The sequence below is a fragment of the Eumetopias jubatus genome, unplaced genomic scaffold, assembly GCF_037043125.1.
Source record: "Eumetopias jubatus isolate StellerSeaLion01/CBP00866 unplaced genomic scaffold, mEumJub1_p1.0 scaffold_3, whole genome shotgun sequence".
NCBI lineage: Eukaryota > Metazoa > Chordata > Mammalia > Carnivora > Otariidae > Eumetopias > Eumetopias jubatus.
The window spans coordinates 34,201,878-34,214,354 of record NW_028274809.1 but is presented as its reverse complement, the minus strand read 5'-3'; the positions used below and the strand labels follow the sequence as shown (position 1 = coordinate 34,214,354).

At 40.6% G+C, this 12,477-nt stretch overlaps 1 protein-coding gene across 3 annotated transcripts in view; it reads left to right on the top strand.

The window, feature by feature from the left end:
- Positions 1 to 12,477, top strand: part of CDK15 (cyclin dependent kinase 15) — a 75,593-nt gene that overhangs the window by 20,509 nt on the left and 42,607 nt on the right. For all 3 annotated transcript variants that reach the window (XM_028125448.1, XM_028125444.1, XM_028125438.1), the window contains exons 7-8: positions 4,318 to 4,441; positions 6,548 to 6,668. In XM_028125448.1, coding sequence (XP_027981249.1) covers positions 4,318 to 4,441; positions 6,548 to 6,668 — 245 coding nt within the window. The remainder of the gene's footprint in view (positions 1 to 4,317; positions 4,442 to 6,547; positions 6,669 to 12,477) is intronic.

Below are 12,477 nucleotides of genomic sequence, written 5' to 3'. Positions count from 1 at the left end.
GGTTGCTGATAGCTCGGGGAGAGCAGAAGAGTCAAGGAACTAGAGGTATCGGTTAAGGTGATGAACCCTCAGAGAAAGAATAACGGAGAAAGAACATTTTCAGCCTCGAGTGACTCTCATACCGGGCACTGTGCTAAAGGCTTAGAAGGATAAAAAGACATAGAAGACATGATTCCTACCGTCAAGGGTCTTACAACCAAAAACAAGAGTTAAGAAATATGCACCAGTACTATTACAGGACATTTGTGAATAACACCAAGTGAGAAATAAGACCTAAGTGTAGATATGCAAAAAAGTAAAAGATATCTTCTCATCTTAAGGGCTTTTATGAAGCCAGACGTTAAAAGATGCATTGCATTTCAAGAGGCTAGAATGGGGGAAGATGTCACAGGAGGAAAGAATGTTTTCAGCAAAGGTACAGAGCAGAGAAGCAGAAGAGCAGAGCAGAGCAGTATGGAAGTGTTGAAGGAACAGGCTCCCAGAGTACTGGACCCTTAGGGTCGGAGGAGCCACCGTGTTCTTCAGTCTTCACATTCTGACCCACTCGTGGGTTATGAAATCAATTTGGTGATTAGTAACTAGCATTTTTTTTAAGATTTATTTATTTATTTGACAGAGAGAGACACAGCGAGAGAGGGAACACAAGCGGGGGCAGTGGGAGAGGGAGAAGCGGGCTCCCCGCTGAGCAGGGAGCCTGATGCGGGGCTCGATCCCAGAACCCCGGGACCATGACCTGAGCCAAAGGCAGCTGCTTAACGACTGAGCCACCCAGGTGCCCCAGCAACTAGCATTTTAAAAAATGAAATGGAATAGATGACAAAAGAATAGAAAATATCAGAGTACATTACACCTAGCAAGAATAAGCGTTATTTTGTGCAACTTTAGGTCCAGTTGAAACTGTACATGTACCTGTGTATGAATATGGGATACATATGTATTTCTTATTGTAAGTTGCAGCAGGAAAAAAAAAAAGCCTTAAAAACATTGGGCTGGTCTAACTTCCTTATTTTGCAGAATTGGAATCCAAGGTTTGAGAAGACAAGTATTTTGCCTGAGGTTATAGAACCAGCTTCTGCCATTGCTGACCGTGATTCTCGGTTAAGATCTTTTTCCACTAGTACCAGTACCGCATCTCTGGTCCTGTTGGCCCGACACAGAGAATATATTAGTGAGATGGGTGGTGTATGTAAGTCTGGAAAAATAGATTGGGTAGGTGGCTGAGGGCCTTATTTTCTAAGATGTGGACTATATTTCTTAGACAGTAGGGTCATTAAAGGGGTTTGAGTTGAGAGAGAATGATACGATCAGAAGGAAATTTATGTAACTGTGGTCTGTGGGATGGATTAAAGAGTAGGAGATTCCAGTTAGGAGTTTATTGATGTGGGCTAGCCCAGGGCTTCTCAAACTTCAATGAGCAGACGAATGACGTGGGCATCTGATTCAGGAAGTCTAGGGCGAGGCCTCACCTTCTGGATTGCTAACATAATCTCCTTGATTGACCAGAAGAATTTTAACTCTATTAACAGAAATAGAAGAAGTTGATTTGGAGAGGAGGAAGAAGAGTCCTGTTTTAGACATGGTGAGCTTCTAGTTGAGGTGGAAATCCAAGGGAAATGAGCAGCAGACAATCAGAGAGGAGATTAGTGCCCAGGAGGAAGCTATATGCTGGAGATGTAGACTTGGGGGTAATTGGCGCAGGGAGTTTGTAGTTCAAGACAAGAGAGCAGATAACCAAAAGAGCAAATGCACAAAGATAAAAGAACTGATTATAGAACTTTTGCCTTTAGGGGTTGAAAGAGGAACAGGACAACAAGAGACAAAAGGAAGCAGCTTTTCAGACTGTAGAGGATCCAGAAAAGTACGCTCTCATGGAAGTCAAGGGAAGAGACAGTTTCAGGGAAGGCCATGGTCAAGAGGGCCACTAGCACCAGGAATACAGTTGAAAATCATACTTGACTGCAATCATACTTGACTACGTTGTAGATCTGTGAGAGCTACACTAATAAATAGAGGGATTTCTTAGGGGTGTGTGGAAGCACAAAGGAAGAAGTTTTCCAATCAAAGCCAGGGAGGATAGGGATGAGTTCCCCACAGCAGAAGCAGCAGTGCAAATGCTCCCTCTGGCCCAGATGGCACTAGCCCAGTGAAATTATTTTGTCCCCAAGAGCCTCACCGTGTTGAAAACAGGACTCACCCCTGGGGTATGGGAAGCCTCTCTGGAGAGAATCACCCACGACTTGGCTTGTTGACTGAGAAAACACCATCGGGTTGGGTTGTGTTATCGGTGAAGCTTGGGCCAGTGTGAAGGAAGAATCCAGGTCGCAAAGGATTCAAGAGCGAGTGGGTGGTGAGGTTAATCAGGGCAGACCGCAGTTTTAGGAAGTGTGGCTATAAAATACCATCCATTAATACTGCAGTGCATTACCATTTATGAATGCTGGTGGACATACACATGGAGCCGGGGAGGAAAGGGCCCGAAGAGCGAGGAGGTAGGAGGCGGGTGTGACTCATTAGTGAGGGCAGTCTGTACTCCAACATGAAAGGCATTTCAGGCTGGCCCACAAAGAAGCCCTGTCTCTGACTCAGCCAGCTGATGCTCCCTTTCCCTGTCACGTTTTAATTTTCTTTTCTCTGGTTTCTCAGAATGTTGTAGAGGAGTTAGGCAGGTCTGAGTTTGAGTTTTGACCCCAACTGTTTCTTGACATGTTCTTAAAGTTTCCTTGAGCCTTATTTTTCTTATCTGCAAATCGGGGACAAGACTCTCTCCCTCACGGGGTTACCTTGAGGATTCTAAAAGGTGCGAGGTGTTCAATAAAATGTTTTCCCTTCCTCCTTTCTGTCTCTGTCCCTCAATTGTCTCGTGCTCCCTCCTTCCTTAGTATTTTCACATTGAAAAGCATATCTGTAAGCACACAACATAGCATCTTCTCTTTTTCCTAAAATTTTAGTTGCTTCTTCATATTGTCTTTTCCAGAAACATTTGTATTTATAGCTGATTGGAAGGTTTAAATGTTGGTATAGGAATTTCGCATTTTGGTAGCTTCGTGGTTTGATGAATGGTAAAATAGATAGTGTGTGTATGCAAAGCACCAAGAAGGGAAAGCACTGGGAAAACTCAAAGAACCAGTGAACATTTGAAGTAGGAGCAGCAAGAAATCGTTCACATTCTTAAATGGCTTGTGAGCCCGAGGTGGGACCTGCATGGAAGTACACGGCCCCCAGGCTCCTGCTCTGGTCAGACCGTGCGGCCCCTCAGCTTGGCTCCAATGTCTCCTAGTCATTGTTAGGCTAGTACAGGTCCCAGCGTCTCTGAAGTTCCTAATTGAAGGGAAAAGTGGATCTATCTGCACAGCTCCACATCAGCTACTTTGTCTGTGTCTCCAGGAATGCCAGAGCTGGGCTTTTCTCTTCTAAATTGCCAGAACTTGTTCTCAGTTGGCAGAGGTCTTTGTAAACACTAATGTTGGTGTTTCAATTCTCAATTGCCAGTGGCACTGGAAAAGAGCAAAAGACATTGGAATCCTAAGCATTCTCTTTTTCCTTCAGCTTCTACATTGGTGAGAACTTACTAATGTCTTCGGTTTCTATGCCTTATTTACCACATGCAACATTTAAAAATTTGGGCCTAGAATGTGTGTTTCCCTCTTCTTTCTTCTTTCTTCTTTCTGTTGTTTATTCCTTATTCTCTTCAGATTTTTTGGTCTAATTTTTTTTGAGGGGGGGAGGGGTCTCTCTTCCCTCTTAATCAAATGGCTGTACTGAAGCTTGTTTTCAACTTTGAACTTTAAAAATAGTTTTAAAAAAAGAATGGTTCCTTTATTCCCTACTACCATCTAAAGATATATTTCCCAGTCTGGTCTCCTTGTGTTATGTTTTTAAAAGGGTTTCATATCAGAGAGCCTGGAAAACTGAAGCAGTTGTAAACCTTAGAATATCATTTCCAGGTCAACTTTGATCTTATATGCCAAGTTCATCGGTGGGAAAAAAAAAATTAAATCTTTCACATCTAAATCAATAACTAGTGTTCCAAAGGAAACTTCAAAGTTTCCCTTTAGATTTTTAAGGAAGGGTAATCCCTCCAGTATCAAAGAAATGAGATGTCAGGAAAAGGCAGAATCCCTTTGTTTAGAACATGGTCTACTTACTTGATTTTCCTTGTCTTTTTTTTTCCCCTCTCTGAATGTAAAATCTTCATATTTTTTTTGTCTCTCAAGAGACACTTTTACTATATTCTTTCAGATGACTGTTTTTGATTTAGAGGAGAAATCAACACATAGTGGCTCAAAACTGCTTAGATAAGGTGTTCATTCCTTCCAGCTTTTCATGTTTCAACTTTTGCGGGGCCTGGCATACATCCACCACCAACACGTTCTTCACAGGGACCTGAAACCTCAGAACTTACTCATCAGTCACCTGGGAGAGCTCAAACTGGCTGATTTTGGTAAGTCTCCCCTCGAGTCTCTTTCTGGGCTATGAACAATGATGCTTTTGTGTGCACATGTTTAAAGCATTGACTGGGCCTGGCCTTTGAAAAGTGGAGGCCCGTGACATGTGATGCTTTGTGAGGATGTCAAACTACCCTATAGGAAGTGTGAGGCAAGAAACAGGGTGAGATTGGTAGCATCTAGAATTCCATCAAGCCCCAGTCTAATCGGATCCAAAAACTTGGGCACCTCTACCGCCCCATTGCCATTTTTTATAGAGAGACATGTATAGAGCAAACTGTACCTGGGAGGTTTTCCTACACGTGAGTGGATAGAAAAATTCTGTCCACATAGATCCCATGATGACAGGATAAAGACGTAAACCCCAGATTATAGGATGGACTCCTGCTGGAATAGAGGCCCCAGGGCCCTTGCTCCTGCTCACCTATCAATAGAGCTGTCTTTGTATGAGTAACTGAGGTTTTTATTACCATCTAAGTGACGTGGATTTCCCTGGGGTATCACTGTATCTTTCTGTTTTAGCACTTATCACAGTTTATAATTATACACACATGTATATTTGTGTGATGATTTTGTCTCTTCCACTGGACTGTAAGCATTTTGAAGGCAGCCTGAGTCCATTTTGCTTATCATTGTATCCCTAGTGCTGGACACCACCATAGGTGCTCAGTAAATATTTGTTGAAAAATTGGAGCTGAGGAACCACTCTTCTCTGTTTGGCAGATATCATATGGTTGCACTGTAGCTGCAGCACTTATTCTGACAGTGGCTTTCATCTGGGCAAGAAAGCATTTAACAGTAGCTTTTGTCTGGGCAAGTAAGCATTTAACAGTAGCTTTCGTCTGGGCAAGTAAGCATTTATCAATTATATTCATTTATCAATTCCCCGCAACAGAGGACTCATCTACTGAGGTTTTTCCCCAGCTCTAGATCATGTGATTCTGTGAGATAAGTAGCTAACTGACAAAAGTACTAATAGGGGCGCCTGGGTGGCTCAGTTGGTTAAGCATCCGACTCTTGATTTCAACTCAGGTCATCATCTCAGGTCATCATCTTAGGGTCATGTAATCAAGCCCCACTTTGGGCTCCATGCTGGGCATGGAGCCTGCTTAAGATTCTCTTTCTCCCTCTCCCTCTGCCCCTCCCCACCTCTTAAAAAAAAAAAGTACTCTCATATTGCAGAAGAAAACTTGAGAATGATGTGTCCAAAGTCCTACCAAACTAATTAATTTGGATTAGCAGTCCCCACCCTGTATTTTACTAAACTGGGGATTCCTGGACTGCAAAAATGGAGGGTGACCATGTTAGTTGTGAATTGAGTTCTGTTGCCATGACCAAGACCCCAAACTGGAGGTTGTAAACATGTTAGAAGCTTAACTTTCTCAGCACGCCCTGGGTGGCTCAGTCGGTTAGGCATCTGCCTTCGGCTCAGGTCATGATCCCAAGGTCCTTGCTCAGTGGGGAGCCTGCTTCTCCCTCTGCCTTCCGCTCCCCCCTGCTTGTGCTCTTTCTCTCTGTATCTTTCTCTCTGACAAATAAATCATTTTAAAAAAAAGTTTAACTCCCTCTCATATAACAGTCTAACCTAAGTAGTCAGAGCTTGTATGGTGGCCCTGTGGTGTCTTGACCCATGTCCCTTCTGTCTTGAGGCCCCACCATCTTTAGGGTATTGCCCCAACTACATATTTAAAGATGGCTGCCACCTCCTTCTGATTATAGCTTGGAGAAAGAGGAAAAGCGAAGAATGCTTAAACCCACCAAAAGGGCATGATCTGGAAGCTCACACTACAGTTCTGTTTATAGCATATAAACAGGGAAGAAGTTGGTCACCTCACTATACTTAGCTTCCAGGAAGGTACCACATGCTGGATGTTGCCACATCAAGCTGCAAAGTAGGCAAAAATTTGAGAAATTCACTTGATAAGGAGGTCCACGAGGGTCAAGATAGTTGAGTGACTCTATTAAAAGCACCCAAAGTTTGTGTATTATTTTTTAAATGCTGTTTATTCTGCCAGTTATTAACTCCTTGGTTGCATGCCTCGCTTCCTGGCTCTCCAGGAAGACCTAGGACATTGAGTTCTGTGCTTTTCTTCTTTGTTCAGGTCTCGCTCGGGCAAAGTCCATTCCCAGCCAGACATACTCTTCAGAAGTTGTGACCCTCTGGTATCGGCCTCCTGATGCCTTGCTCGGAGCCACTGAATATTCCTCTGAACTGGACATATGGTAAGCGCTAGTGCCAAGAAAATGAAGAAAATGTGAGTCATTTTACCTATGAGGATTCCTTTATCACCTGTATTGCATTTTAAATAATAATGTTAACAATGACAATCACATTTATATACAGAAACATAAAGTGCTTTTAAATACATATCTCATTTGACTTTTGCAATCATTTTGTGAGTTTTTATGGTTAAAGAAACTGAGACTCAGAGAGATCTGGCCCAAGGCATATTCTGAATCCGATGTTCTTTCTACCCTGCCTCTCGCTTCCTAGCTCTTCTCTTCAGTCCTTCGTCTTTCCCCCTTGTCCTCAGAGAAACACACACACATACTCCCTGACCACAGATACACACACAGACACACGTCTACACACTAACACTTGCATGTGTCCAAGCACCATGCCGAGCTTAGAGAAAAAGGCATACAGACCATGATTCAATAAACCTGATTTTCACACCAACTCTATTTCTAATTAGTGACTCTGGATTATGTTATCTTGAAAAGCAGGTATTCTCTTTGTATCTATGTTTCTCCATTTTTTAAATGAGGGTGATAAACTCTCTCCATGAGAGGGGCTATAGTATAAGAATCAGATAGGTGTTTCCAAGTAGAACCACATCACTGGGGAGGCTCTTGGATTAATGGGGTGCTACAGTGAGTATGGGATAACTCATCATCCTGAGCAGCAATGTTATGTTATCAGATCTTATTTCTGGAAATATCCCAGTCATCCGTGGGCCACAGTGAAATGTGTGGTGACTTTGCAATCATAGCCACCCCCTCAAAGGTAACAAAATATGTGGACATCCTTCAGTTCCTTAGAAGGTCTTATATAAACAAAAGGCCTTGTTTTAAAAAAAAAATCAATAATAGATTTTTTAAAAATTAAATAGTAGTCTAAAAGGCTAAACTAAGCTTTTGGATTTCCCAAAGAATTGAGAAAGGTTGCAGAAATATCCCTCCCGTGTATCTGGAGTCATTGATTCCCCAATACCCAGTACCATTTCTAGAAATATCACCAGCTAGTCAAAATCCTCCCACAACTGTCAGCTCTCAGGGCTCTGCGCTGTCACTTCAAAGGCTTGCGATGGGCTCTGGCTTTCTCAGGGCTTAATGATTACTTCCTAGTCGTGCTTCACAGACAGAGTGAAACTTCGGCTCATCACTTTTAAACTTTGTTTTATTATGGAACATTGAAAACATTCCAAAGATAGACCATATAGGGGTGCCTGGGTGGCTGAGTCGGCTAGATGTCTGACTCTTGGTCTCAGCTCAGGTCTTGATCTCACTGTTGTGAGTTCCAGCCCCGCACTGGGCTTCACGCTGGGCGTGGAGCCTACTTCAAAACAAAACAAAACACGCACATGAAAAAGTAAGTACCATATATATACATCAGTGGTTCTCAACCAGGGCAAATTTTACTCCCCAGGGACATTTTGCAATGTCTGGAGCCATATTTTATTGTCACAGCTGGATGGGGTGTGCTTCTGGCATCTACTGGGTAGAGGCCTGGGATGCTCCTATAAGGCACAGGACAGCCCCCCACTATGAAGATTTATCTAGCCCCAGATGTCAACAGTGTCAAGATTGAGAAGCCTGATGTAGTTTAAGAAGCATGATAAGTGAACTTCATGAACCCACTACCCAGTATCACAACTAGAACACGCTGTCATATTCCGTGTGCCCCTCTCCCAACAACCTGCCCCTCTACCAGGCCAGCTTCAAACCTGAATTTTTTTCTTACCTTCATTCCCTTATCCCTTCTAAAAATCATATTTTTACATTTTTTGTGTGTTCTAAAGATATTGTTTTGTTTTACCTGCTTTTGAGTCTTTGTAAAAATGGCATTATGTTGTTTTTAGCCTCCTGGGCCTCACTGTTTTCCACTCAACGTGTCTAAGATCATTCATGTTGCCCCGTGTAGCTTTATTCCCTGTTGATGGATGTTTCAATTGGTTAGTTTGGTTTTTTGTTTTGTTTGCTTTCGTTGTAATGAATATACTTGGTACTCATATTTAAGGATTTCTTTATAGTACTTACTTAGTGGATTTGCAGTGTCACAGGGTATATGAAGTTTCAACTGCCGGAAATAGCGCCAGTTGCTTTCCAAAGTAGTTGTAACAATTTATACACCAGCCACGTGTTACGGCCCCTTATCCACAGCTGCACCAACTTTATAATCAAGTGCATAGAATGGTATCATATTGTGATCTAAATTTGCATTTTCCTAATTACTAATGAGGTTGGACACCTTTTCATGGATTATTTGCCATTTGTGCTTCTCCTCTATGAATACTTACTTGTGTCTTTTGCTTATTTTCTTTTGGTCTCTGTCTCTGTCTCCCTCCATCCCTCCCTCCCTTTCTTTCTTTCTTTATTGATGTATATGTGTTCTTCTATTCTGAATATGAACCTTTTATCAGGTTCACGTGTTGCAAGAAGCCTCCTCAGTTCATGGCTTATGCTTTCATATCTTTATGTTGTCTTTTCGAACAGAAGTTCTTAATTTTAATATTGTTGACCTTATCAGTCTTTTCTTTTATGGTTAGCCCGTTTGTTTCTTGTTTAAAAAATTCTTCCCTCCTTGAGGTCAGAATGGTATTTTCCAATACATCCTTTTAAAAGTTGTAAAGTTTGTCCTTTCATTTTAATGTTTAATATACTGGAAATTGATTTTTGTCTGTGCCAACCAATTGTCTCACCCCAATTTCTTTGGTGATCTGCTATGCCAAATCTCTCATAAATCAAGTTTCCATAAATGCAGAGGTCTGTGTCTGGGCTCTCTACTCTATTCTGTTCCACTGGGGGCCAGTTTCTCTGTCCCTGCACCAATGTCCCACTGTATTAATTGTTATAGCTTTATAATAATATTTGATATCTGGTAGGACAAGTGTCCCCACCTATTTCATCTCCTTCCTCAGGAGGGTCTTGGCTATTTTTCCCCTTTGATTTTTCATATACATTTTATTTATTTATTTATGAAGATTTTATTTTTGTGAATCTCTACGCCTATTGTGGGACTTGAACCCACAACCCTGAGATAAAGAGTTGCATGCTCTACCGACTGAGCCAGCTGGTGCCCCATGATTTTTCATATACGTTTTAGATTCAATGTTTCAAGTTTCATGAAAAAAATCCTTGTGGCATTTTCATTAGAAATTGCATTGAAATTATAGAACTCTCAGGATAATTAACACCTTTATAATATTGTTTTCCAATTTTTAAACACAGTATATCTCTTCATCTGTTTGGTTTGTCTTTAACGTCTTTTAGTAGTTTTATCATTTTCTCTCTAAGCTCTTACATATCTAGAGCAAAGGTCCTTGTAAGTCTATTTCCACTGTTTATTGTTTCTTTTGGTTCTTGCATATGGTATCTTTTTTTCCATGTGTGTTTAGTTGTTTTTGACAGCGATATGCTAATTTGCCTTGGAATTTAATTTGTGGGATATTTTTGAGGTCTTGAATGATTTCAAGGGAAGATTTGCATTTGGTTCTGTTATGTGCATTATTTTTCAAGAAATTAATTTTTGTATTTTATATAAGTGTTGGTCTGCCACTCAGATCTTGATTTCCTGATACCATTCCCCACTAAAAAGAACTCAGACATTTTGGAGAAATGGCCAATTCTAAGGCTAGGGCAGGGAAAGTATAAGATGAGCCAGGAACATCTTGGTGGGCCAGAACATTTTTTTACAAAGTAGTCAAAAAATGATGGGATTATATAAAAAAGACAGGGGAAGCAACTTGAAGAAATGTCCACTGGTCACAGATGTACAATTTGAGTACAATTTGACTTAAATCAAAGCAAATTATGTGGGTAATGGATTATAACCCACTGAATAAAATAAGAATGTGTAAGTCCATGCTAAGGTTAGCTGGCTACCTGGATAAGAAAGGAAGCACCTCCTTACAGTAGCACACCAAATAATAACTGGAGAAGAAATGATGCACTTAGAAAACCACTGTTTTGCAGTGTAGTAGTGATTGGCTCAAAGAAGAATTAGCAATGCTAAACTAGAGCAAAAAGTTTGATGAGTAATAAAAAATTTACGTTGTCTCAAAGTATCTCTCCACAAATTACTTATCAATTACAAAGAAAAAAAGTAATTTATAGTAGAGAAACTTGGCAGACACCACCTTCACCAAGTGATTAGAGTTAATATTATCAATAATGGGACTGACTGACACAAGGTGCCTCCTAATAAGAAGCACTGAGAAGGGTACAATATCACTTATGCGGTTTTCCTGCCCAAAAAAATCCCGAACATCAGATAAATTAACTCTGTTAGAGGGACATTCTGCAACATAACTGGCCCGTCCTCTTGTAAAGGGTTGTAGGAGAGGGAAAATTTCCCTCTGTCCTCTTAGAGTCTGTGGATGAGCCTGCAAACTGACAACAGATTAATGGGAGAAAAGCATGTAAATTTTATTTGATGTTAAAAGTTTTATGTGACATGGGGGAGGGGCTTTATAGAAAGAAGAGAAAACCCCCAAAGAAGCAGCTAGGCTTGGAGGCTTTAATACCATTCTGACAAAGGATGATAAATTTGTAGGGAAGTGATAAGGGGTTTCTGGACTCTTTAGGGACAGTAAATTGTGGGATGGACATCCTCACAAGGGGAATTTATGCCCTACTTTCAGGCAGAAAGGGGGAGGCAGAAAGCTCATCATATGTTTGCTTTTGCTCAGTTGCCTTCAGCTCAAAATAATCTTTATACCAGAGTGGCATATTTTGGGGTGGCATATTTTGATCCCCTACTGGGTCAAGGTTTTAAAAGGCAAAGAAAGACTGAGGAATTGTTCCAGAATAAAGAAACTAAAGAGATAAGCCAACAAATGCAATGCATCGTCCTAGATTGGATCCTGGAGGAAATGGACCTAAAGAACAGTACTGGGACAAAAGGTAAAATTTAAATTTGGACTGTGGATCAGAGAGTAGTGTTGAATCAATGTTAAATTTCCTGATTTTGATAATGGCACTGTTGTTATGTAAGAGAGAATATGTAGAGGTGAAGAATTAAAGATCTGCAACTTACTCTCTCTACTGCTTCAGAAAAAAAGGAAAAAATGAAAGAGGCAAAACATTGGCAATTGGTAAATCTGCTTGAAGAGAGTTCTTTCTACTATTCTTGCAACTTTTAAGTTTGAAATTATTTAAATATTAAAAGTCACCACCAAAGTTGAGAAAAAGCTGGTGTTCCACCAAAGATAGCATAAGAAGCACTGACCTAGTATGTGATCGGTATTTGTAAATATTTCCCATGCGTTTGAGAAGAATACAGATTCCTGAATTGTTGGGTACAGGTTTTTACATATATTCAAAAATTCAAGGTTAATTGTGTTATCCAAATCTTCTTTATATCATTTCTGTCTGTTTAACTTATCAATCAAAGTTGTGTTGAAATTGTTCACTACATTGTTGATTTGTCATAATTCCATTCATCTTTGCTTTATATACTTAAAGCTACTTTCGTTAAGCGCAAATAAATTTAAAACCCTTTAAAACTGTTTAGAAATTTAAAACTGTTTAAAACTGTGCACTTCAAGTCTTACTTTTGGAATAATTTTCCTTTCTTTTGAAGTAAATCTTTTAGAATGTTCTTTAGTGTAGGCCTATCGGTGGCAAACTCGGCTTTTGTGTCTTAAACTCTCATTGTTGAAAGGTAAACTTGCTGGGGATGTAATTCAAGGTTGATGCTTATTTTTTCTCAGAACTTTGAAGATATCATCCCCCTGCTTTGTGTTCCGTTGTTGCTGTTGTGAGGTTTGCTTTTAGCCTAACTGTTGAGAAATTTGCTTTGAGCCTTATT